The 27,310-nt window shown below is 38.1% G+C and overlaps 1 protein-coding gene across 5 annotated transcripts; it reads left to right on the top strand.

The window, feature by feature from the left end:
• The first annotated feature begins 514 nt into the window (after positions 1-514).
• MDM2 (MDM2 proto-oncogene) lies at positions 515-27,310 on the top strand. Of its 5 annotated transcripts, none has more exons than XM_030323172.2 (12): positions 537-869; positions 1,385-1,456; positions 1,604-1,688; positions 4,818-4,892; positions 6,450-6,583; positions 9,673-9,722; positions 13,163-13,230; positions 13,360-13,456; positions 18,311-18,471; positions 22,622-22,777; positions 23,724-23,801; positions 26,222-27,310. In XM_030323172.2, the coding sequence occupies exons 3-12, from the start codon at positions 1,608-1,610 to the stop codon at positions 26,795-26,797; spliced, it is 1,476 nt and encodes a 491-aa protein (XP_030179032.1). In that variant the 5' UTR covers positions 537-869; positions 1,385-1,456; positions 1,604-1,607; the 3' UTR covers positions 26,798-27,310. The 5 variants fall into 5 exon arrangements, with proteins under 5 accessions (XP_030179035.1, XP_030179032.1, XP_030179036.1 ...); XM_030323173.1 differs by having other exon boundaries at positions 770-859; XM_030323175.2 differs by lacking the exon at positions 1,385-1,456 and having other exon boundaries at positions 515-869.

The following is a 27,310-nucleotide window of genomic DNA, read 5'->3' on the forward strand; positions in this document are numbered from 1 at the left end:
CGTACGAGTCTATATTGTGCTATTTTTTATATTGTACTATTTTTAATTGTACTTAAAAAAAAAACAAGTCTTGGAATAACTCGTTTGTATATAACTCCAGTGGCTGGCGGTGTGGGCTTCATCTATCGCACAGCTGTTAATTTTGGTTTCTTTTTTGGTAGCTGCACTCAGATACGCCTGGTGCCTTCAGTTTCCATCGCGGCCGAAAGTTGTAAACACATGAAATACAGAAATAGCACAACGGTTAAAGAAGTCCCAAGGGTCGCGCGCCAAACGAAGCGCGGCGGGCTGAGCCGAGCCCCACCCCGGGAGAACTGGCGGTCGACACCCGCCGAACGCGCGCGCCGGCACGGCCTCTCCTCCCGCGGGGTGGCGGCCAGTGGCAGGGGCTGCGCGCGCCGCGCTCCCGGACCGCCCCCTTCACGGAGGCGGCCGGCCCAGCCCCCTCCCCCAATTGGCGGACGTGGTGGGGCCTGGGCGCGCGCGCGCAAGCGCCCTGATGAGTCGCGGCTTCCGGCGCGCTCCTCTGGGGCAGCAGGGGGCGCGCATCGGGCGCGCCTCGGCCGGCTCGGGTCCTCCTGGGGCCTGTGCGGCCCTGTGTGGCTGGAAAGAAAATGGAGTAAGAGCCCGAGTCTGAGGGGCAACCCTAACCCCTCTGACCGAGGTCCTGCCGGCTTCGCCGCCAGGAGCCTCTCTCTTCTCCGGACCCAGTGCGTTCGAGCGCCCCAGTGGCCTGGGCCCCGTGAGTGGAATGGTCGCCGAGGCCCACGGCGTCGGGCTTCTGCCCGCCCAGTGAAGGGAACTGGGGAGCCTCGAGGGTCCCCGTTCTTCCTACTCCAGGCGCGGACAACTCCGCTTGGTGAGAGCAGGTACCGGCCGGGAAGCGCATGGGCAGTTCTGGGTTTGTTCTGTGACTTGGGTTTCCCAGCTCGCTGTCGTTTGTAGCCTCTTCCCCGCCTGCGGGCTTTGTGCATTTGGTGGTGGGGGGCGCGGGGCACGTGGGTTTGTGGAGGTTTTTGTTGGAAGGAGGTGAGGCTGTGGCCGCCCGGGGGGGGGGGAGGGCGGGGTTTCGGGCGCGCCAGCCCGCGGGCGGGAGGCTGGGGGCTCCGCGGGTGGTCAGGGTAAAGGTCACGTGGGCGGGGGGTGCGTTGCGGGGCCGTCGGCGGCCTCTCGGCTTGGGGTCCCAAAGATGACAGGTGCCTGTTCCGTAGCCTGCGTGAAGCCGGCGCCTTGTCTGGGCGAGTTTGGGCTGGTTCTGTGGCTAAGTTGACTCAGCTTTTCCCTTTGGGCTGGTCAAGTTCGGACACGTTCCTAGTACGCAGCAGAAGGAGCTAAGCCCTGACTTGTCTCCAGCTGGGGCTATTTAAACTATGCTTTTTCCCAGCTGTATTCACTGGCGATTAGAGGTAGATACCTGTGGTCACCGACGTAGAGCACTTATTCTACATTGATCCAGGTAAGGACCCGCTTGTTACTGGCTTTAGTTTTACTACAATATTTAAGGGCAGTGTTTATCTTCTTCCCATATGACTTTGTTGGTTTTTTTTTTCACCTTTGTTTCATTATTTCAAGTTTTTATCGTGTGTTTTTTTCCTACTCATAGGCAAATGTGCAATACCAACATGTCTGTGTCTACCGATGGTGCTGTAAGCACCTCACAGATGCCAGCTTCGGAACAAGAGACCCTGGTTGGTATTTTTGTCTCAAGTGTAACTTTTAAGAATAATTTATGAGGTGATCAACTAAATTCCATAGACCACATTTATGGCATGGCTCTTTAAATGAAATTGTATGAACATAGCTTGAATTCTGCCACTCAGGCATAACTGTAAAAGCTGACTGTAAGAACCTGTATCATTTTCTTTGTACTTTCCCACACTGGATGTAAAATTGAGTTCCATTATATTCTTAAGCATGGATGCTGAAGTTATGTTTATTATGTGACCGATTTTTTTTTTCTATTTTGACTTATTGAACTTCCTAAATGGTTTCTAAAAGTCACAAAACTAATTCATGCTTAGAAAGATTTTAGGCATTACAGAAAACTGAAAATTCTGATCATCTCTCTCTCTCTCTTTTTTTTTTTTTTTTTAAGTTTATTCATTTTGAGAGAGGATCCCAAGCAGGCTTCGAGCTGTCAGCACAGAGCCTGATGTGGGGCTGTGTCCCATGAACCATGAGATCATGACCTATGCTGAAATCAAGAGTCAGACGCTTAACTGACTGAGCCACTCAGGCACCCCTCTAGTCTTCTCTTTAACCATGTCTCCTTTTAGATTTTTCCTATGTATATACCCATATATGATGTGTTATTGTTCTGTTCTATTAAAACAGGATTAAACTAGAGGTGTGGTGCAAATTCCATCCATGTCAGTAAATCTACAGAATTCTGTTTAATGCCTCCATAGCGTTCCAAAGCATTAGGGTAGTAGTATTTAAAAAATTTATGCCTCTACTGATAGGGTTTTTTTTTTTTTTTTGTAGTTTTAGAAAATTGAGTTTTATTTTTGAGTATTACGAACAGTGCTCCTTTGGGGTGCCTGAGTGGCTCAGTTCGTCCATCTTCAGCTCAGGTCATGATCTCGTGGTTCATGAGTTCGAGCCCTGTGACTGGCTCTGTGCTGACAACTCAGAGCCTGGAGCCTGTTTCAGGTGCTGTGTCTGCCTCTCCCTCCCCCACCCATGCTCTGTCTATCATAAATAAACATTAATAAAACATTTTTATAAAAAAAATAGCGCTGCTTTGTACATGTCTCCTCCTGTAGGATTTTGTAGAAGTAGAACTCTTGGGTCCTAAACTATACATGTATTTGATTGCTATTCACATCTTGATTACCACAAGATTGTAACAGTTTTCACCTCTGCCAACACTGAATATTATCAGTTTTTATTATTTTGCTACTTTTGTGGTAAAAGGTACTGTATCATCGTTTAAATTTGTATTTCCTTAATGTCTGTTGAGATTGGGCGTCTTGTCATTCGTTAAATCGTTTCTTTCTTCTGGAATTTACTTGGTCTCATCTGTTCACTTTTCTTTTTGTTTTATTGTGTTTTTTGTAATAATTTGTAGTTCTCTGTGTTTCAAATATATTTGACTTTTATCATTTACAAATGTTTAACTTTATGTTGTTTTTGAGAATGTTTTTATGAAGTCAAACTTGTTGGTTTTTGAATTTCATATCATGCTTTGGAAGAATTCTCCCATCCCAAGATTATGCAGATATAGCCCTGTATTTTCTTGTAATATTTTAATTTTCACATCTAGATCTTTTTTCATTTGGCATTTATTTATCTCTTTGTTATTAAATGTAAGATTAAGAATGCTTCTTACAGTTTTCTTATTGCATGTCTTTCAGGTCTTAATAAAAAACTAATGGCTCTCCATTGCAGATTTTTACTTTGAGTTGTTTTATGTAGTTTGAAGTTAACATAGCATATATAAAATTTGAGGAGGAAAAAAATAATTTTTTATCTTTTCAGAGAGGTCATTCTTTAAGTACCCTGGAAGTAAAGTGTATATGTAACCCCCCCCCCCCCACAAAAGTGTGTGATCAGAACAGCTAATGATTCAGTACTACACTTAAGTGTATTTTAAGTTTTTTGGTTATTTAATCGATTAGCTGGAAGTAGGCAGTTTTCTTAAATTTACTTTTGAGAGTTATATTGCATACTGGGATGCTGTTAGATTTCCAAGTTAGACAAAGGATGGGAATATATTGGATATTGGAGAGGTGCAGAGACACTAGTCTTTGTGGAGGGAGCAAGTTACAAAGATAGTTGAGTTTTGAAGATTTTGATATAGCAACAGTTAGGGAGAAAGAGTGTATTATATCTCTGTCTCCTTGCCAGTTATTTTCTCAATACCACTTGCAAAACTTCTGAATCCGGGTCAGGCAAGCTATAACCTGTGGACTGAATTTGGTCTCCTGCCTGTTTTTGTGAAGAAAGTTTTACTGAAATGCAGCCATGGCTATTGGTTTACATATATTCTGTACTTCTGAGTCAGACCACGTGGCAGGAAAAGCTTCAAATATTTACATTCTGGCTCTTTATAGAAAAAAATTGACCCCTGATTTAGTTGGCTGGCTCCTTGAATACAGCTCGTATTTTATTTATTTCCCCTCCCCCCCAATACCTAGCACTGTCTGGTGCGTGGTACAAGCTCAATAGATGTTTGTCAAGTAGGTATTTGAAATGTAGACCAATTAAGAGGCAGCATCATATAGTAGGAAGAAAATGCTGCTTTGTAGATGAGGGTTGTGAGTTGCAGTCTCAGATCTGCTCTTAATTATCCTTGTCATTTGGGTTAGATATTTAAGTCGTCCAGCCTTCAGGAGCCTAATATGTGGAAAGAAGAGATTGGGAAAAGGACCTACCCTAAAGACTTACTCTTCTCTCTTGGATTTTGCAGTGTAGTTTATGGTAATCTCATTGGAGTATTCCATTTATGCTTAAGTTTGTAAGGTAGTAAGCAGATAATAGAAATAGCTGGAGGAAAAAGAATGATTTTCACTGCCTTGGCGTGGACACTATTTCTGATTGCAACTGATGATACTTGAGGATTATGTGACTATTTGCATAGTAATTAAGTCTCAGTATTTTTTCCACACTGCCTTGACAGTCTGCGGTATTCAGTTTCTATAGCTTATTGCATTTAGTGAAAACATTTGACTTATTTTTTGAGTTCTAACCTTGTGAGATTGTTAAATGTAATGTCTGCTATGTTTATTGAAATTCTTCATGGACATGCTTACTGTGGGACTTAACAGTTCTGGAATAATTTTGGAAGTATAATAGCAAGTTTTTGTTTTTCATAGGTTAGACCAAAGCCATTGCTCTTGAAGTTGTTAAAGTCTGTTGGTGCACAAAAAGACACTTATACTATGAAAGAGGTAAGCTAAATTAAGCGTGAACAAGATAACTAATGTCTTATTAGTTACATGTAGCCATGGGAAGAAATTGGCCATATAGAGGGATTTTTCAGGAAGCAGCAATATTAAGCATTGTCATTTGGACTATACTTTGAAGCTGAAAATTCTAATTATACTTGAATATCACTTCTCAGCTAGCACCTCTGAGACAAAGGGAGACTCTGTAGGGGTTCTTAGCATTTTTGTGCTGTGGACCCATTTGGCAAACTGGAAGTCTTCTCAGAATCCTGTTTCCAAATGCATGAACCAAAATGTATAGGATTACAAAAGAAACAAATTATGTAACATAGTTATCCAAGTAGTAAACAAGCTTGATATATGTGTTTTTTTGTGTGTGTGCTTTTTTATTAACACATTAAATAAGATTTAGTAGTAGACCTAATAAATGTAATTTCAAGGAGTATAGTTAATATTTTGAGATGTTTACACCAAGCATAGTATGATATGAAAACACTTGTGGTTTTTATTGGTGGCAAAAATCACAGGTATTACTAATACTTTGTGGTTTGTTGCCTATATTCATAATTGAAGGAAAGCTAAATTTCAGTGAAAAGTTAGTGAAAATACAGAAATTCTTTTTCCATCCAAATTAATGGACCCCCTGAATTCTATCCAAGGACTTCTTGGGCATCCATGGATCCCAGGTTAAGAACTTCTGCACTAGAGATACATGAGTACAGTATACTGATCTTTCTGGGATAGAGGTGAGCTGATTCATGAACGTATATGTTCTATTTAATGGATACATTTCAATGTATTGTTCTCTAGCTTGAGATTTGTGCACAGAAGCATGATTTTCAGTGAGAGATTGGGTCATCTTAGGCAAAATTTCACTGTGAGTGAAATGTGCCTTTTCCCCATCTCTCTCACTTAGTTTATGGGTCCCAGATTGCTTAAAACACTGAAGTACCTTATCTACATTGGGATAGTGGGTCAAGAAGAGACTCCAGATCATTTTCCTTTTCAGCCACACTTTTTATAAACTTCCTAATGGGATGTTTGGTAGGAGTGTAGGTTCTCTTCTTCCTTGCCCATGGTCTATCAACAGTCTCTTCAGTCCATAGTTACCAGGGAATATTCCTTTCAGTGAGGCCTGCTTAGCCAGTTAAGTCTACAGACAGTAGGGAAGTGTCGAGGTTAAGGATATTTTTAGGGCTGTTAACTTGGGTTTGACCTCATTATCATCATGTAATTAGTTAAACAAAAGGTATGCATTTAGTAGTAGATAGAAATAAGGGGAGGGGCGCTTGGGTGGCTCAGTTGGTTGAGTCCGACTTTGGCTCAGGTCATGATCTCATGGTTCATGGGTTTGAGCCCCGCATCGGGCTCTGTGCTGACAGCTCAGAGCCTGGAGCCTGCCTCAGATTCTGTCTCCCTCTCTCTCTAGAGAGGTTATTCTAGATGGTTGTGGGTATGGTTGCTGGTTGTTTAACCATCTTTAGATGAATGAGGTTTTGAATGTTTTTGAAACTAACATTTACTTTTCTTTAATGCTCAGAAATCATATTTCTATTTCAGGTTATATTTTACCTTGGCCAGTATATTATGACTAAACGATTATATGATGAGAAGCAACAGCATATTGTGTATTGTTCCAATGATCTCCTAGGGGATTTGTTTGGAGTGCCAAGCTTCTCTGTGAAAGAACACAGGTAATTCTTCAGTTTAGTCAATTGTAAAAAGCCAACTGGACAAATGTTTCACTTCGCCTCCACCTTCACTCCCTTTTGTCAGAGAAAAATTGTTGCTGTATATATAAAAGATGTGGAAATTTAATTTCTTGGTAAGATAGCATATTGCTTGAGAACCTACATTCTGGAATCTTACAAACCTGGCTTTGAGACCTAGCTCAGCTATTTACTAGCTGTGTGACTTGGTAAATTGATTTACTTGCTCAAAACCTTAGATTACCCTATTTGTAAAGTAGGGATAATATAAATACTTAATGTGGAGTTTATGAAGACAATGTGTAAAAAGCAGTGTTTGACACATAGAACACACTTAAATGTTAGTCATGGTTACTGTAAATTAAAAAATACTGCAGTTACTTTCAAAGACCATCTTTACCCTGTGGTAAAGGCTTAAATTTAAGCATTCGTTGCTTTGGAGATTATTTTGTCATATATCATAGCACTTCATCAGCCAAGTTTAACACAGATAACCTTTCTAGAATTACTGGGAACTGAAGACTGTTTTTTTTCTTTCTTTTTTTTTTTTTTAAATTTTATTTTTTTAAAATTTACATTCAAGTTAGCATATAGTGCAACAATGATTTCAGGAGTAGATTCCTTAGTGCCCCTTACTCAGTTATCCCATCCCCCCTCCCACACCCCCTCCAGCAACCCTCTGTTCTCCATATTTATGAGTCTCTTATGTTTTGTCCCCCTCCCTGTTTTTATATTATTTTTGTTTCCCTTCCCTTAGGTTCGTCTGTTTTGCCTCAGAGTCCTCATATGAGTGAAGTCATATGATATTTGTCTTTCTCTAATTTCACTTAGCATAATACCCTCCAGTTCCATCCACATAGTTGCAAATGGCAAGATTTCATTCTTTTTGATTGCCGAGTAATACTCCATTGTATATATATACCACATCTTCTTTATCCATTCATCCATCGATGGACATTTGGGCTCTTTCCATATTTGGCTATTGTTGATAGTGCTGCTATAAACATTGGAGTGCATGTGTCCCTTTGAAACAGCACACCTGTATCCCTTGGATAAACACCTAGTAGTGCAACTGCTGGGTCGTAGGGTAGTTCTATTTTTAATTTTTTGAGGAACCTCCATACTGTTTTCCAGAGTGGCTGCACCAGCTTGCATTCCCAGTGAAGACTGTTTCTTCAGTCATCCTTTCCTTACATTTGGAATTCCTTTTCCCATGTTGTTTAGCACAGTCTGTGTAGAGCCTTAGCTTGTATGTTTTTCTTAATGGGATGAATACTTTTCACCTGAAACAATTAACTAGATTCTACTGGTGTTTAATGTTCAATAATATTATAGCTAAAAAGATGGTAATTAAATGGAGTATTTATAACTTTAAAACAGTTTCATTATGTAAGCATAGTATGTATTCATTATTGGACAATAGGAAAAGACAAAACTAAAAATAGGAAAAAAAAAGACTATAGTTTGTCATTGAGTGGTATTTTTACCTGTTTTTCAGTTATGTGCAGATGTGTTTTAACCCAGTTGTGAACATACTATATTTAATTTTGTCGTGCTTCTTAATTCAACATTATATAAACATCCTTCCATTAAGTCACATTTGTCTAATGTTTATTTTTTTAATGTTTATTTATTTATTTATTTTTTGAGAGGGAGAGAGTGGGGGAGAGGCAGAGAGAGGGAAACAGAGGATCCAAAGCAGGCTCTGCACTGAGAGCAAAGAGCCCAATATGGGGCTTGAACTCAGGAACTGTGAGATTATGACCTGAGCTGAAGTCGGATGCTTAACCAGCTGAGCCACCCTGGTGTCCCTGTCTAATATTTATTTATGTTATTATTTTACATTTGGCCTTGGGATATAAGCTTTATTTTATAACTGTTGGTGATTTTGCACTGTTTGAGTGTTGAATCTTCTGATAATGTTTTGAGGTACAGTTGTATAGTTTCTCACATTGAAAGCATAGTTTAAAAAGTATCTTTGACTTGAATTTTAATATGTTGAGAGATTAAACACTGGGGAGATTACTAACTTGGAAAAAGGGTATGAACAGGAATACTGGTATTTATGAGTTTACAGAACTGTGTCATTAGTTCCAAGAGTGAAAAGAAATAATTGGGATTGGCATTTTCCCTTAATGATAGGAATTAGAAATGATACGTAACCAATAACATTCTCTAAAGTCATTAGTTTAAAAAAAAAAAACTGTACCATAACATCAGTGAAGGCTGGAATAACTGAATTGTCTTCCTGTTGGGGTATAAGTTCTATGAGGGCAGAGATTTGTTTCCATTTTATTCCTTGTTTTCAGTCTGTATTTACTAAATGAATGAAGGAAACTTTAAATAAATTTTAAGATTGAGAGAGAAAATTCATTAGGTGGTTGGTCCATGAGTTGATAGAAGTCAAAATTATAATCAAGTTCCTATGTAGGATGCAGGTTTTGCACAACCCACTACCTTTTTAGGCAGTTTACTTCTAAGCTTTAAGTACAGAGCTAGAAATTTTTCTTCTCTGTTTGAAAACAAATATATTAAACTGCTTTCTACATTCACACCCATTCTCTGGGGTCTTTTGGTGAGGTCCAAACAAGGCATATTTCAGGAAATGGAGATATGAAGTCTTTCAGCTAGAGGGACCTTTGTGATTAAATAAGAGTAACAGTAGGTAATCATACAGCTAATTATCATGGTGCTTTTTAGGGCCTAGAAGCTTACCAGTGGTACAGTTTGCAGTAATTTATTTAAAGTTTATTTATTTTGAGAGAGAGCATGAGTGAGCATGAGCAGGGGAGGGGAGAGAGAGTGGGAGAGAGAGAGAACCTCAAGCAGGCTCCATGCTGTTAGCACAAAGCCCAATGTGGGGCTTGAATCCACAGTGAGATCATGACCTGAGCCAAAATCAAGATTTGGACACTTAACTAACTGAGCCACTCAAGTACTCCTGAATGCAGTAACTTAAAATTAAGTTTGTGCACAATATAGTTCATATTAATACGTATTTATAAGTCTGGTTAAGTCTAGTTTAATATATTTTTATTTTAAAACGTATGTCTCTTTTTTTTCCTCCCTACAAGGAAAATATATACAATGATCTACAGAAACTTGGTAGTAGTCAATCAGCATGGTAAGTTAATTTTGAATAACATAAACAGACACCATGAAAATATTTTAAAGACGTTTTATGTATGTGGAAGTCATTTAAGGGGAAGAAATGAACTACATGAAGTAAAATAATACTGAGATTCTAATGCAACTTTGTGATATGTAAAGTTAAATATCTTATTCCATTAACTTAAGCCTTGGGATATCAGTATTAATATTTGTTCTGAAAGAAAATTTCTGGGTTTTTTGGCATCTCACAAACATTTATTAAACACTTATTTTTTTAAATTTATATTTTTATTTTAATTCTAGTTTAGTTAACATGCAGTGTTATATTAGTTTCCAAGGTACAATACAGTGATTCAGCAATTCCATATATCACTGAGTGCTCATCACAAGTGCACTCCTTAATTCCCATCACTTAATTTCACCCATATTCCTCCCCCGCCCCGCCCCGTAGCCATCGTTTGTTCTTTAGAGTTAAAAGTCTGTTTTTTGGTTTGCCTCCTTTTTCTTTGTTTTTCTTTCTTTCTTAAATTCCACGTGTGAGTGAAATCATATGGTATTTGTCTTTCTCTGTTTTCACTTAACATTACACTCTCTATATATATCCATAGTGTAAATGGGAAAATTTCATTCTTTTTTTTATGGCTGAGTAATACTCCATTGTGTGTGTGTATGTATGCATAGAATACACACACACACACTGTATCTTTATTTATCTATGGACACTGGGGCTGCTTCCATAAAATAATTTGGCTGTTGTAAATAATGCTGCAATGAACATAGGGGTGCATTTATCTTTTTTGAATTGGTGTTTTTGTATTCTTTGGGTAAACACTCAGAAGTGGAATTATTGGATCATATGGTAGTCCTGTTTTTAATTTTTTGAGAAACCTCTGTACTGTTTTTCACAGTGGCTGAACCAGTTTGCATTCCCACCAACCATGCACATGGGTTCCTTTTTCTCTACATCCTTGCCAACACTTGTTTCTGAAAGGTAGATAATTTCAGAAGGCCATGCTTACAAGAAATGTCATTAAAACATATTAAAAGGTTTTGGGAAATAATACAGATACTTAAGTAGAACCATTCAAATAGATGGGGCCCATTTTTTATTTTTTATTTATTTAATAGACAAAACTTTATCAGTTTGTTCAGGTAAGCGGCATCTCCTTTGCCTATCTTTAGGCTTGCAGTTCTTAACTGAGAATCTGATGAAAGCACTAGGTTTGTATTTCAGAGAGATACACATAAATATATATGGTGGTATGCTAGTAAATGTTTAACAACCCAGTCACTCTTCAGGAAAAGCCTTGATTTGTGGTGTTTGCTGATTTCCATCATGTAAATAACTCCCACCATGGCCATTTTCAAGCTGCGTACATGGAATTGGTAGAAGATACACAGTTCTTTGCTAGTAGGAGCTGGCTCCCAACACACCCCTGACTTCTTAAAGCCCGTTCTTGAACTACAATTAATTGTTTTCAAAAGCTTGTTTATGCAACAAACTGGCCACTCTTGTGCTTCCACTATTCTGTATTTGGACCTTATTGTTACATTGTTTTGTTTCACTTGATTATATTTCTTGTATCCTACTCAGGTTTGCATTTTGCATCAATACAGTGTTTTAGTAATACGGTGTTTAATAAATGTGTTGAGTTGAATACTGTTCCATAGTCAGGATTTAAGACCCGGAAAAGGGCATTACTGTCTTATCCTAGAGTAGAAATGACTGTTAGGCTGGTAACAAGATGCTTTATTGTTTTACAGAGCTCTTTATGAAATTAAATGAAGGCCAAAAAAATAGTATTATAGTAGTATTTTAAGTTTTTAAAATATTATACCTGATGTATTCATTGGTTCGTGTAAAGACACCTTGGTAGATTACCAGGAAAATTATATTAATGAGATGGTAACCTATAGATTACTTAGGTTATTTCCACTTGTTATTTCTGTGTTTGTTTCAGGTTTCAGTTAGTAGAATTAACTTCAGAGCTCTTGTAACTGTGTTCTCAACCCGTCACACCTAGTACTTCCTTTTTATTACATCTATTTTGTAACATCTCCTTTATTATAGTAAAACGTAATATAACCTGTCTATATGTACAACTTAAAATACATAACCCATGATATAAAGAAGCAATAAACTTACGATAATGTGCATAATTTCAAAGTGTTAACGCTTGGGCCTGACATTCGTATTAAGATGAAAATGTTTTGGAGGGTATTTGATTATGATCTTTGGCACCTGTATATATTCCATATCTGAAATGCTGACTTCTGAGCTCCAAGTCTATACATCCAACTAAAAACTAAACCTACCTACCTGAATGAGTTTCATCCACTTTAGTTCATTATCTTCCCATCCCAATCTCTTTGTCTTCTGAAGTTTCTCTCTTGGTGAATGGTTTTAACTTCTCTGGAATTGATCTTTCTTCCATGCCTTAGTTGAGGCTTTAATACTTCTGCATTTGTATTATTGCAGTTACTTTCTAAAGTTGACTTCCCTGCCTCTGCTCTCTTTTTCTTCTATTTTGCTGAAGTAATTTGTCCCTCTCCGCTTAAAATGATCATTTATGGGTTCCTTATTGTTCTCTGGATAAAAAGACATACAGTTTTATCTATCGGATTAAACCTTTTTAGGAGTGCCGGGGTGGCTCAGTAGGTTGAGCGTCTGACTTTTGATTTCGGCTCAGGTCATGATTGCAGGGTCATGGGATCTGTGCTGAGCATGGAGCTGGCTTAAGATAATCTCTCTCTCTCCGTCTCTCTCTCTCTCCGTCTCTCTCTCTCTCTCTCTCTCTCTCCCCCCCTCTCCCTCTCCCTCCCCTTCTCCCTCCCCCCCCCCCCCCCCCCGCCCCTCCCTCCTTCTTGCGTGTTCCTTTTTATGCTGAATGGCTGCAACAGTGCTAGGGAAGGTTCTGAAGTGTCATCTGGGAAGCATGCAGTGATGTAGGATTGAAGGCATGAGTGCTGTTTGTTGATGTCCTTGTTCTGTTTTGCAAGACACACAGGATCCTTTATGATCCTGCTTATATTCTAGTAATAATTAACAACCTGTAGTTCCCTGCAACAAGCGTTGGTAATTCATTTCTGGATTTTTTTTTTTCACAGGGTGTTCCTCAGCCTGGAATAGCTTTTCTTAGTCCTACTTCTTTATATTTTATGGAACCTTTCCTGACTCCTTGTTCCTCAGACCTTGCTGTGTCCCTACCAAAAAATCATTGCTCTGTCTTCTTCACTACACTTTCATTACTCTTAATGTATTCTCTGTATTAAAATTGAATCTTATTACTTATTTCTACAATATCTAGCATGGGGTTGGCCCCTGGGAGACACACATTTAATGTTTGTTGAAAGGTTAAATTGTGTAAGGAGTTTTTCCTGGACTGACAGACTAGTTTCTTTTCTAGTTTGTGATTCTTTGTTGTTGTTGTTGTTTTTTTTTTCCCCCATCAGAACCATCAGATTCAGGCACATCTGTGAGTGAAAATAGGTGTCACCTTGAAGGTGGGAGTGATCAAAAGGTAATCTTGAAATGAATGCATTCTAGTGTGATGTTTCTTGAAAGTTAGGTTATTTTAAACAAATAATTTTCAGCTCCCTGGTGTTACAAGTTAAGTTTTTGTTTTTCTCCCCCCACCTTGCATGCTTAGGACCCTGTGCAAGAGTTGCAGGAAGAGAAACCTTCATCTTCAGATTTGGTTTCTAGACCATCTACCTCATCTAGAAGGAGAACAATTAGTGAGACAGGTACATATGATTAATTGGCACTTTCAGACAGCTTTTCACTGTTTATTCTCTAATGAAATTAATGCATTTAGGCTTAATGAAATTTTGCGCTTTTTTTTGCCTTAGATGAATTAATTTCTGGGTTTCTTTCATTCTTATTTTTATATGATTTGTTTAAAAATTGCTCTCTTAGCAATATTTTTCTGTTTGACTACAGCACAGTTTTCTGGGCCCAATGGAGTTTATAGTTAGGCACCTGTTATTCAAGGCAATAGAAGACAAGCATCTAAACTGTATTTTAGTCATTATTCTTAGTTACCTTAGCAGTTAAAATATTTGTTGTTTCTAATAAGCGATGAAACATACTAGTGAGTTTAAAAACAAAGTAAATAACATCTTAGAAATGAAGATGAGATAAAAAAAAAAATAGCTGAGGACATTTTTACAAAGAAAAGATAGTGGAGGAGGAGGAGGCTGTTGTCTGATCAAAAGTCAGTAACTAAAACTGTGATTCAGATGAAAGAAGAGTTCAGCAGATCAGTGAGATAGAGTAGATAAACCCAGACTAGAATTACGCACAGGAGAGCAGAGGGCGGTAAGGGCAGAGGGTGTTTTGTTCACTGCATGGGACTGGAGCGAGTGGTTAGTTATTTGGGGAAGAAAAGACAAATTCTGTCTATACCTTATGCCAAAGTGAATTCCAAATGAGTTTAAAAGATATATGAAGAAATTATATTTGCAGGATATTCACTTTAAACCTGATGGTGTCAATACCCTTATTACATAAAAAGTTCTCCAAAATTGATTAAAAAAAAAAGTAAAAATCCACATAACGAAAAGGAACAAAACACCCAATTTTTCATAGTAAATACAAATGACTAATAAATAGGGAGGGGGTGGGTTTTTGTGATTTAGCTTTATAGACAATAACAAATGCAAAAAGGCTTCTTTTCTAGGCTACCAAATTAGAGATTTTTTTACTCATCCTTGTGTTAACGTGTATTGGCACTGATACACTATTGGTGTACCAATAGTTTAACAACAACTTAAACCTTTATGGATATAAAAAGGCTTGGAGTTCTTACCATTATCCCAGTAACTCTGCTTCTAGAGATCTATCCTAGTGATATAATCAGAAATTCAAAGATTACATGTATTTAGAGATACTAATTACAGCATTATTTATAATTAAAGACATATGGTAGAAAACGTCGTCACTCTAGTTCAGGCCATTGCCCTCTGGTCTCTGGACCACAGCAACAACTTTCTGATTTTGTTTTACAATTGTGTTCCTTCACACAGTACTAAAGGAGGTGGTAAAAGGTAAATTGGATTGCATCACTTCCCCACTTACCCACTTTGGTTATTTAAAATAAAACCCACGCTTTTTACCTTGGCCTAACAAGGCCATGATCTGCCTTTAACCTGGTTTTTGGCCTTTTCCTCCTACCTCTATTATTTCCATTGTACTGATTATTTAGTTCTTCAAGTCAACTCTTTGCTACTTTAAGGTTGTTGGCACACACATTTTTTGTTTTTGTTTTTCCCTGCCAGGAGTTTTTCTACCTCAGCCTTACAAGACCAGCTCCTCATTTTTCTGTTTTTGCTGAAATGTGACCTCAGAGAGCCTGTCTCTAACCAGTCACAAAGGCAGATTGTTCTTTTCCTTAGCCCCCTACTTGTTTCCTCATAGCACTCATAGCTGGTAGATAATTATGTTTCGGTTGCCTGGGTGTTTGAAATTAAACTTTATCTGGTGGCAGGGATGATAACTGACTTCACTTTTGTAAACCCACTGCCTAGCACAGTGCCAGACAGTAAGCAGTTGCTCAGCTTTGTGGACTAAATAGTTCAGTTATATGAACAGTATATAAATCTATGTCATGGACACCATATTCTGCAGCCATTAAAAATAACATAAAAGAAAATTTAAGAGCAAACCACCCCCAAATTGTACATATAGTATGATTCAAATACGTTTTTTAAAAGGAAATAAATGGGTGTTTGGGTGGCTTTGTTGGTTAAGCGTCTGCCTTCGGCTTAGGTCATGATCTCACGGTTCATGAGTTTGAGCCCCGCATGGGCTCTCTGCTGTCAGTGCAGAGCCTGCTTTGATCCTCTGTCCCCTCTCTCTCTGTCCCTCTCCTGCTCATATTGTTTCTCAAAAATAAATAAGCACTTAATAAATAAAAGGAAATAAACACTGGAAAATTATTACACTAAAATGTTAATAGTAGTTCTCTCTCAAGGGTAGCACTACAGATGCTTTACATTTTTTAAATTTTCTGTTTTTTTTTTTATGATTTCTATAATGAGTAATATGATACTTTAATAGAAGAAAATCCCAAATGATATTTTTAATGGAGGTAAACAATAAGAATCAGTTGGTGTGGTTTTAGGCTTCTAGCCCACATTATTCAACCAAGATCACCTTTTATAAGGAATACAAACATGATTAAGAACTTACATCAAGAACTTGTGATTTAGTTTTGGAGAGATCAACACAGAATTACTTAAAGTAGAGGGTATAAGAGTGGGGAATTCAGAGGAAAAAGTTGACTTTGACTAGGAAGGTCAAGAGAAGGAAATGGAGTGAGCACAAGGTTATGCACGTTGTACCTGTTTCAGGCATATGGATTATGGTTTGTTTAATCCTATAACCCTATTTGGTACTTATGTAAAAGGCTGCATCGAACATCCTTGCCACATACATCCTTAAGTAATTATGCAGATATTTCTAGGATAGAGATTGCCCACCAAATGTTATATTATTTTACATTTCTACCAACAGTGTATAAAAATGTCCTTTCTCTCAAATCTCGAGACTCTTATTTTAATTTTTGTCATTCTTGGGGGTAAAAAAAAAATGGTATCTTGTTTTAATTTACATGTCCTTGATCAGGAGGCAGGGGATTTTTTTATATGCTTATTAGTCACTTGTATTCTGTGAATTGCCTTTCATATCTTTGACTTTTTTTTTTTAAGTTTGTTTATTTATTTATTTATTTATTTAAAAACATTTTTAAATTTTTTTTTTTCAACGTTTATTTATTTTTGGGACAGAGAGAGACAGAGCATGAACGGAGGGAGGGGCAGAGAGAGAGGGAGACACAGAATCGGAAACAGGCTCCAGGCTCTGAGCCATCAGCCCAGAGCCCGACGCGGGGCTCGAACTCACGGACCGCGAGATCGTGACCTGGCTGAAGTCGGACGCTTAACCGACTGCGCCACCCAGGCGCCCCAAGTTTGTTTATTTAGAAAGAGAGGGAGGGAGCTGGAGTGGGGTGGGACCAGGGAGGGAGAGAGCGCAGTATAGGGCTCTCAAACCCACGAAGGATACCATGAGATCATGACCTGAGCTGAAACCAAGAGACTGCTTAATAGACTGAGCCACTCAGGAGCCTCTCTCTGACTTTTTTTAAATCAAGGGTTTTTTTTGTTTGTTTTTGTTATTTTTACTTGATTGGTGGCAGGTGTTTGTATATAGTAAGTAGTAACCATTTTATGTATGTTGCAGATATTCTAGGCTGACATTTACTTTTTCATTTTTGTTCATTCTGCCATGTAAACCTTAATTTATTTAACATAGTCTAATTTTGATAAATTTTTAAATTTTTTTAATGTTTATTTTTGAGAGAGACAAAGCACAAGTGGGGGAGGGGCAGAGAGAGAGGGATATACAGAATCCGAAGCAGGCTTCAGGTTCTGAGCTGTCAGCGTGGAGCCCTGTGTGAGATCATGACCTGAGCTGAAGTCGGACACTTAACTGACTGAGCCACCCAGGCACCCTTGATAAATTTTTTCTTGAGGGCTTTGCAGTGTTATGTCACACTTCCTTACCCCAGTATTACAAGAATATTCTCTTAGAAGTATTTGGGTGGTTTTGTTCTTTGTGTTTGGCTCTTTAATTCACTTGGAATTTATTTTTAAATCTAATACATGGTAAGACTCATTCAAGTACCTGACAGATTTGGCAACATTCTGACTTAAAGTGAGAAGTAATTCATTATTTAAGATAAAATTTTGATTACTATTAAAAATAGAACTGAGGAAATCGAAATGTTAAGAATACCTTCTAAGTAAATTAAACATTTTTGTTCTTTTTAGAAACAAAATGATATATTCTAAAGTGTGATTTTTGACAGAAGAATTTTAGATTGGTCAATGAAAGCTCTAGATGGATTAAATTAGTTGTGACTTAATGGAGACGAAGTTTTGAAAGAAGCTTGAAAAGCTTTTATTCCTTTATTTATTTATTTTGAGAGAGCATGAGCAGGGGAGGGCCAGAGAGAGAAGCAGAGAGAGAATCTTAAGCAGGCTCCACACTGTCAGCACAGAGCTGGAATTGGGGCTTGATCTCATGACGGAGAGATCAGGACCTGAGCCAAAATCAAGAGTTGGATGCTTAACCGACTGAGCCACCCAAGCACCTCTGAAAAGAAGAGCTTGTATGTGTGTAAGTAATGTCTACACACAACGTGGGGTGCAGACTCAGCGACCCCGGGATCAAGAGTCATATACTGACTGAGCCAGGCGTTTCAGAAGCTTGAAAAACTTTTTAAAAATACAGCCTTTTGGAGGTGCCTGGCTGGCTCAGCCAGTAGAGCATGTGAGTCTTGAATTTGGGGTTGTGAGTTTAAGCCCCATGTTTGATGTAGGGCTTACTTAGAAAAAATAAATACAGTGTTCTGCTGTAGCTCTCAGTTGAACAGATCCAATAAAAGCATTAAGTTTTGAAATGGTAATAATTGACTATTTTCTCTGTTTAATTTCATTGAGATTAAATTTCAGTACAAATAGGTACTCGAGGCAGCTCGTTTGCTAAATAAATCACAACATAGGGTTTTAATTGACTTTTTTTCCTTATACATGCAGAAGAACATTCAGATGAATTACCTGGTGAACGGCAGAGAAAGCGCCACAAGTCTGATAGTATTTCTCTTTCCTTTGATGAAAGCCTTGCTCTGTGTGTAATAAGGGAGATATGTTGTGAAAGAAGCAGTAGCAGCGAATCAACGGGGACTCCGTCAAATCCGGTAATCTTTTCATTTTAAATAAAATAAAACAAGACTCTTATTTTTAAAGTCTAGTTCTGTCAGTCCTAATAAACATTTGGATAGAATGCCTATATACGCAATTGCTGTTATATACACAGTGGTAAATTTTTCTGTCAAATAAAATTACCGTGTAAATCTTCTCTGTCCCCAACCCCAGGTTTGGGAGGAGGGTGGGAGATCGTGCAGTTGTGGGTGTGATGATAAAATTAGCACCAGTATTAATAGTTGTTAATGTCGTCCTCCATAGTGGAGAATCTTTGTGGGCTGTGCACCAGTAGTACATTCACAGAAATTGGAATGGTCTGAGGATTTTTAGTTTTATTTTTAAAAAAATAAGGGAAGAAAAAAAGTTAAGTATCTTAGAATCTAAGGCAAATTTGTTTTGAACATTTAGAGTAACAATATCTTCTTTATTATAGCTATCAGCAAACAAGCCAGCATAGTCTAAGCTACACACTTAGCCGTACATAGGCCTAGATATCAGGAAAGAGGTGTTTAGTAAGGCTGTGAAATACAGACATGTTGTTACATGGATGGTGGGAGAGATTTAGTAATTTTGATTATTGATACAAAAATCCAAAGAATTAGTAAAAAAATTTTTTTTTAGAAAGATTCTTTTTTTTAAAAAAATTTTTTTCTTAAATGTTTGTTTATTTTTGAGAAAGACAGAGACAGAATGCGAGTGGGTTAGGGGCAGAGAGAGAGGGAGACACAGAAGCTGAAGCAGGCTCCAGGCTCTGAGCTGTCAGCATAGAGCCCGACGTGGGGCTCGAACTCACAAGCTGTGAGATCATGACCTGAGCTGAAGTCAGATGCTCAACCGACTGAGCCACCCAGGTGCCCCAGAATTAGTAAAATTCTTAAGAGAGGTCACTGAAAGAAGTTCGGTTAAAAAAAATATATACTTTTTTTTTAATGTTTTATTTATTTTTGAGACAGAGAGAGAGACAGAGCATGAGCAGGGGAGGGGCAGAGAGAGAGAGGGAGATGCAGAATCGGAACTAGGCTCCAGGCTCTGAGCTGTCAGCACAGAGCCCGACGTGGGGCTCGAACTCATGAACTGTGAGATCATGACCTGAGCCGAAGTCGGATGCTCAACTGACTGAGCCACCCAGGCGCCCCCCCTTTTTTTTTTTTTTCACGTTTGTTTATTTTTGAGAGAGACAGACTGAGTGTGAACAGGGGAGGGGCAGAGAGTGAGGGAGACACAGAATCTGAAGCAGGCTCCAGGCTCTGAGCTGTCAGCCCAGAGCCAGACGCGGGGCTCAAACCCACAAAGAGTGAGATCATGACCTGAGCCGAGGTCAGACACTTAACCAACTGAGCCACCCAGGCGTCCCTATTGTTGTTATTTCTTACGTTATCTTTACTTTTTTTCCCTTCCAAAGCACTGATTTTATGGATACAGATGTACTCTCTAGACTTAGTATTTAATAGAGCTGTTACTTCTGTAGGCCACTAGATGGCATAGAGAGCAAGTTCTTCATTCAGTAGGTACGTAAATGTTTTCTATACCAGGTTCTGTTTGGCACTGGAGTGGTTGTCAAGGTAGATATAGATATGGTCCCTGCCCTCATGGGGAGACACATCATCAACAATGAAGTAATTAAGACATTTAACAAATGTTGTAGAAAAAAAAATACAGGTTCTTGAGAGCAAACATATGTGATCTGAAAATTGAATCCAGTTAAAGAAAGCTTAACATGTACACAGACTTCATGTTTGGATAATTTTATTCCTTACAAATGATTTAAGTAGAACTATGACCCATTAAACTTGCAGACTTTGTTACAGTTGTTTCAGAATTCTAGTTAAATGATTTTTAAACTCCTTGTTTTTTCTTTCTACCCTGGGACACTGCCTTGTTATTAAAGCAACAGAGGATATTTTCTTTTTTCTTTTTGTTATTCCTATCCTATATTATCTTCTAAAAATTCTATTAAAAATCTACTGTTTTGCAGGCTGAGTTCCTACTTGTGAAAGCTTTTGGTAGGGGCAGGGTTTTTCCTTGTTTTTAGCTTACCTGATATGAGAATGGTATAGTTCTCATTTGGTGTCATTATTCACCCGCCTGTGAAGGCAGTTAAAGGAAAGTGCGTCTGACTTCCATCTTTTTTTCTTTTGGGCTTAATAAATTGAGGAATTAAGGCTATATTCTAGGCTCTGTACTAGACAGTTTACGTGGTACCAGCTCAGCAGCCTCACATTCCATTTATAGATGGGAAAGATAAGCTTGAAGGTTTCAAATAACTTGTTTAAGATTCCATAGCTAATAATTGTCTGTTTGGAAACTGAGAAATTGTCTCAGGAAAACCAATGGCCATGGCTGTGTTCAATAAAACTTTATTTGTAAAAATAGATGGGTAGTGGGCCATACTTTGTCAACCCATACAAGAGAAGATACCTGCTGAGACTTTCATCTTTTTTGTGATATATCCCCATATTCTAAACTTAGTGCAAGAGGGGCACCCGGGTGGCTCAGTCAGTTAAGCGTCTGACTTTAGCTTAGGTCATGATCTCACAGTTTGTGAGTTTGAGTCCCGCATCGGGCTCTGTGCTGACAGCTCAGATCCTGGAGCCTGCTTCAGATTTTGTGTCTTCCTCTCTCTCTGCCCCTCCCCAACTTGTGCTCTGTCTCTCTCTCAAAAATAAACATTAAAAAAAAAAAAATTTAGACTTAGTGCACTAAAATGCTAGTTAATTGAAGTATACAGTTTATTAGGTTACCTTATTAGAGATCATATTCTAGCTTCATATGTAATTTTAACCTGAATGTTAATAGAACCCTTATTAAGAATCATTAACTGCAACTTGTCAAGTTTGCTTTTACTGCTATCCTAACATCACTGTGAAAAAGTCTTTTGACCTCAGTGTTTATAAAATAATATACTTTGTTTTTTTACAAATGATAGAAGTATTAGAGATTATTTAATCCAAACTCTCATAGATGAAGTGGCTGCGGCCTTTATGGCTTTAAATATGTCCAAGGTTAAATAGCTGTTTAGTGGCAAATCTAGAAGAAGAATGTATCCTGGGGTGCCTGGGTGGCTTGGTTGGTAAAGGGCCCAACTCTTGGTTTTCACTCAGGTCTTGATCTCACTATTTGTGAGTTTGATCCCCGCCTCAGGCTCTGCACTGACAGTGTGCAGCCTGCTTGGGATTCTTTGTCTTGCCCTCTGCCCCTCTTCTGCTCGCTCACTCTCTTTCTCTCTCAAAAATAAATAAACCTTAGAAGAAAAGAATGTTTGTATCCTGATTCTTAGACCAATGTATTTTTTCTGTCTAGCCTTCTGTTTTGTATATGTTCCTATTCTTAGCACTGACAGTAAATATGGGACTAATGGTCTTATTAGGGTTCTTATACTATAAAATGAGAAACCACATGAGCTGATACAGAATTTAAAAAAATTTAAAAAATTATGTCTGAAAGCTCTTCCAAAGAAATTATTATCAAAGTTCATTAAAAAATAAATCTCAAGAAAATTATAAAATCTCATAATTGTCATGTGGGTTGTAGCTACTACTGTTCTACCAATCTGAAGGTCTAAAGAGATTAAGACATGTTTTTAACTCTTAAGGTACGTATAACTCAGATAAGAAACATGTATAGAAAACTATGTTTTGTATAATCTTATGTGTAAAAGTATATAGTATTCAATATGTAAGTAGGAAAGGTAATTAAAAGTGGAAGTACTTTTCTTCTTGTGGTATTGACAGAAGCCTTATCAAAAAAGGAAGAGTAGGACTTAAAAACTGTTAAGTTATTCCAGCGAGAGAGGTAAAGTGTGTAAGGTGAACTGTCAAGTTTGGTTTAGAAAAAAGGGTAGATCTGGCCGATTGTTCATATTGAGGGTGGGGGGAGCAGTGTCTAGTTGGAAGATAAGATGAAAGTGTTAATATGGCCCTACTCTGTGTGCCTTGAACGCCAAGGGGATTTGGCTTTTTTCCTTTATGTGATGGGGTTTTGAACTGGGAACATAATATATTAATAACTGAGAATCTTAATCTAGTGTCATTGTGTAGGGTGGATTTAAGATGGAAATAGGACTATAGGGATGAGCCAGGAAGCTGTTACAGAGGCCAACAGGTAATGTACTTCAAGTAACTTTTTTTTTCCCCCCTATTTTAGGATCTCGATGCTGGTGTAAGTGAACATTCAGGTGATTGGTTGGATCAGGATTCAGTTTCAGATCAATTCAGTGTAGAATTTGAAGTTGAGTCTCTCGATTCAGAAGATTATAGCCTTAGTGAAGAAGGACAAGAACTCTCAGATGAAGATGATGAGGTAGTTTTATTTCTCTATAGTCTGAATTTCTTAAATATTTTCTGTATTCATTGATGCTATTTGAAATTATAATGTATTCTGATTTCACTTAATCTTTGACTCTTGTTCAAACTGAATATTTTGTGGACTTCAGGCTTTTGTAGTTCTTTGATTTATACTCTTGTAACTATAAATGTCAAAAAGTCAACAGTTCTTAATGAATGTTCTTATAAAAGTCTTATTTAAAAAAAAAAAAATTCCCCTCTTTGGGATGTCTGGCTGGCTCAGTGGGTGGAGCATGCAACTCTTGATCTCTGGGTCATAATTTCAAGCCCCATGTTTTGGGGTAGAGTTTACTTAATAAAGTTAAATTTTAAAATTGCCCTCTTTTTAATATTAACTTACTTGAAAAAAAATTTTTTTAATGTTTATTTTTTGAGAGAGAGACAGAATGCAGGTGGTGGGGGGGCGGGCAGAGAGAGAGTGAGACACAGAAACCAAAGCAGGCTCCAGGCTCTGAGCTGTCAGCACAGAGCCCAATGTGGGGCTTGAACTCACAAACTGTGAGATCATGATCTGAGCCAAAGTCAGTCGCTTAACCAACTGAGCCACCCAGACGCCCCTCATTTTTATAAAAGTAAAGTATGCACACAGTTAAAGTCACTGGAGGTGACCACCTTCAACATCTCTGGCTGTTTCACAGTTATTTAATATCCCCATATTTATAAAATAAAAATGCTTATACTGAATTTTTTGCCTTATTCATTTTAATCATCCTGTTGCCTTTTTACCATAGTGGGTGAGGATTTCATGGTCCTTCATTTTTCCCCCTCTATTTCATTCAACCTCTGTCTCAGAGGTTCTCATCTATAGTAGTACATGCTATTTGTTAGGACTTACCACTAAGAAGCCTTCCTGGTTAAGGAAAAAAGGTGATAAATTGCTGTTGATGGATTTATTTTATTAGGTATATCGAGTAACTGTGTATCAGGCAGGGGAGAGTGATACAGATTCATTTGAAGAAGATCCTGAAATTTCCTTAGCTGTAAGTATACATCTGTTTTTTTAAGGAATCAAAACATTGAGGTTAACATTAGAAAAATATGCCTAGTCTACTTCCTGACATGAGGTAATTTCTATAAAGCTAAAATCCTTTTTAAAAAGTTTTAAAGCATTTTTTTCTTTTACTTGTTGTGTTGGAATCTGTTACTACATTTTTTAGGGGTTTTTTGGTGCTAGGATATGAACTTTTAAAGAATTTTTTATTGAAAATTTCAAGCATGTACAGCATAGAGAGTAGTATAATGTATTTCTAGTGTATTTATCACCCAGCTGTAATAGTTACAAACATTTTTCCCATCATGTTGATTTGTACTAGAGAATGTGGTAGGTAGGGTTTGCCATTTAAGAATTCAGGAGGTTCACATTTCATGCTTCATAGGGTTCCTGGGGTATTGGAAGTTGGGTTTTTTACTGTATATTAAAGCTTTAGTTTTTTTTTTTTTTTAATGTTTGTTTAGAGAGAAAGCAATAAGGGGAGGAGAAGAGAGAGAATCTCAAGCAGTCTCTGCACTGTTAGTGTGGAGCCCGATGCGGGGCTCAGTCCCATGAACTGTGAGACACATGACCTGAGCTGAAATCAAGAGTCGGCTGCTTAACCGACTGAACCACTCAGACGCACTGCTTTATTTATTTATTTTTTTTTAATGTTTATTTTGAGAGAGAGAGAACATGAGCAGAGGAGAGGCAGAGAGAGGGAGACAGAGAATCCCACACAGGCTCCGCACTGCCAGTGCAGGGCCTGACACGGGGCTCAAACTTATGCACTGTGAGCTTGAATTGACCTGATCTGAAATCAAGAGTTGGGTGCTTAACCGACTGAGTCACCCCAGTGCCTGTAACTTTGTTCTTTTTTTAAAAAAAATTTTTTTAATGTTTATTTTTGAGAGAGAGTGAGTGCAAGTGGGGCAGGGGCAAAGAGAGAAGGGGACACAATCCGAAGCAGGCTCCAGGCTCCGAGCTGTCAGCACAGAGCCTGACACAGCGCTCGAACTCACAAACTGAAATCATGACCTGAGCCAGAGTTGGACAGACACCCAACCCACTGAGCCACCCAGGTGCCCCTAATTTTGTTCTTAATGCCTTTAGTTGTATTTGAATAGGAAATCTCATTTTTCTTGGCTGAGTTGGAAACTATTATCTAAATGCAAAAAAGGTGAAATTGTGAAATTAAAAAAAAAAATTTTTTTTTTTGCTGTAATAGAAAATAATTCAAGTAACTAGTTGACTCACTTTATGCCAGACATAGATCCTGCAGTTTATTGGGGTCTTTGAAGCACTTTCTTCCACATGTTATAAAACTTTTGTCTTTGGTTTTATCAGTTGGGTAGCAACGTACATTGAGAACTCGAACTAATGTACAATAGTGAACAGTCTCCATCCCTACTGCTGATGTCTTAGGCATTTGTGAGGCAACTTAAAAATGGTTATATTGGGGCACCTGGGTGGCTCAGTCAGTTAAGCATCTCTTGATTTCAGCCCAGGTCATGATCTCACAGTTTGTGAGTTTGAGCCTTGTGTCAGCTCCGAGGGCTCTGCACTGACAGCACGGAGCCCTCCCCCCCCCCCCCCAAATAAATAGACAGTTTTTAAAAAATGGTTATATTATTCATGGCAAGTTTTACATGTATGTTGTCCTCAGGCAAGAAACATGCTTCAGGTAAGATAGTGGAATAAGAATATATTCGTTAAAAGAGCCTGGGGGATTTAAAGGGGGTTTGTTTTCCAAATTGCATGATGGTGGAAAGGTTGGGAAATAAGTTGAGATATGGGAGAAGCAATAAGCAGTTACAGAGGTGAGAACACAGAAAAGCATAGTTAAATAAGGGGCATACGTTTTAGATAGTGACAAGGATGACAGATTTTAGGTGGCTGTGATTGCCGAGAATGTTTTAGCATTTCCTTTGTGGATGAAATGAGGGAAGCTCCCTTGAGCCCAGGTTTTAGAGCACTTCCAAGGCAGTCTTAGTCAGTGGCTCATTGGGCAGTGGTTTCGTCTAGATTGATTGGTAGACATTGGGCCTGGGGTTGAGCCTTTAAGAGAGTGAAGTGGGTACAGGCCTCATTTCAGAGTAAAAGACTACATCACACTTGCTTCAACTAGATGAACCAGCTGTATCTATGTCCCCAGATAACTTTATTGGTACGTGGTTAAGATCATGGTGAATACATTTTTTTGTTTTACGATTCTTCAGCATAGTTTGCCTGAAAAAAATAGATACTTTATGTGTGTTGTTATAATCTCATGCTTGAGGAAAGATTGTTACATGTTGAATGTTTTATATAAAACATAAAATGCTGAAAATTGAACTCTGATAGATTTTATTTCAGACATACTGAAGTTGCTAGAGTTGGCTATGAGTAGTTGTTAAAGGGTTACAGAAACGAACTCTTTTTTCATTGAAGGACTATTGGAAGTGTACTTCGTGCAATGAAATGAATCCTCCTCTTCCACCTCATTGCAACAGATGTTGGGCTCTTCGTGAGAATTGGCTTCCTGAAGATAAAGGGAAAGATAGAGGGAAAATGCCTGAGAAAGCCAAAGTGGAAAACTCAACACAAGTAGAAGAGGGCTTCGATGTCCCTGATTGTAAAAAAACTACAGTGAATGATTCCAGGGAATCATGTGCTGAGGAAAATGATGATAAAATCACACAGGCCTCCCAATCCCAAGAAAGTGAGGACTATTCTCAGCCATCAACTTCTAACAGCATCATTCATAGCAGCCAAGAAGATGTCAAAGAGTTTGAGAGGGAAGAAACACAAGACAAAGAAGAAATCGTGGAATCTAGTTTTCCCCATAATGCCATTGAACCTTGTGTGATTTGCCAGGGTCGACCTAAAAATGGTTGCATTGTTCATGGCAAAACAGGACATCTTATGGCATGCTTTACTTGTGCAAAAAAGCTAAAGAAGAGGAATAAGCCCTGTCCAGTATGTAGACAACCAATTCAAATGATTGTGCTAACTTATTTCCCCTAGTGGACATGTCTATAAAAGTAGAATTCTATATTTCTAACTATATAACCCTAAAAATTTAGACAACATGAAATTTTTTTTTTACACATATCAAAGTGAGAAAGTATCTCCGTACATGTAGATTTATTTCTTCTCTAGTATAATTTACTTTGGGAATGGGAATAGTAAATACTTCCTTTTAGAAAAATTTCACTTCTGTTTATATTCTCTGTTTGGGTTTTAATGTAATTCGAGTTCGATATGTAGGTCATCCTTAACCCCGCTACTCATATTTTAAATGATTCCCCACTTTGTTAAAATTTAGAGACGTATCTGATTTAAAAAAATATAAGTACATTAAATGTAAGTTATGTACATTCAGGGTATGGAATGCAGTGATTATGCTACTTAGAAAACATTCAGATCTGCAGATGGTTTCATTTGCCATGCCTATCCATTAAATTGTCTAAATTTTTAGGTTTAGTATACATAAATTATTTATTGATTTACAAATAAAAATACTAAATGTTTGATTAA

Source organism: Lynx canadensis, chromosome B4 (genome assembly GCF_007474595.2).
Source record: "Lynx canadensis isolate LIC74 chromosome B4, mLynCan4.pri.v2, whole genome shotgun sequence".
NCBI lineage: Eukaryota > Metazoa > Chordata > Mammalia > Carnivora > Felidae > Lynx > Lynx canadensis.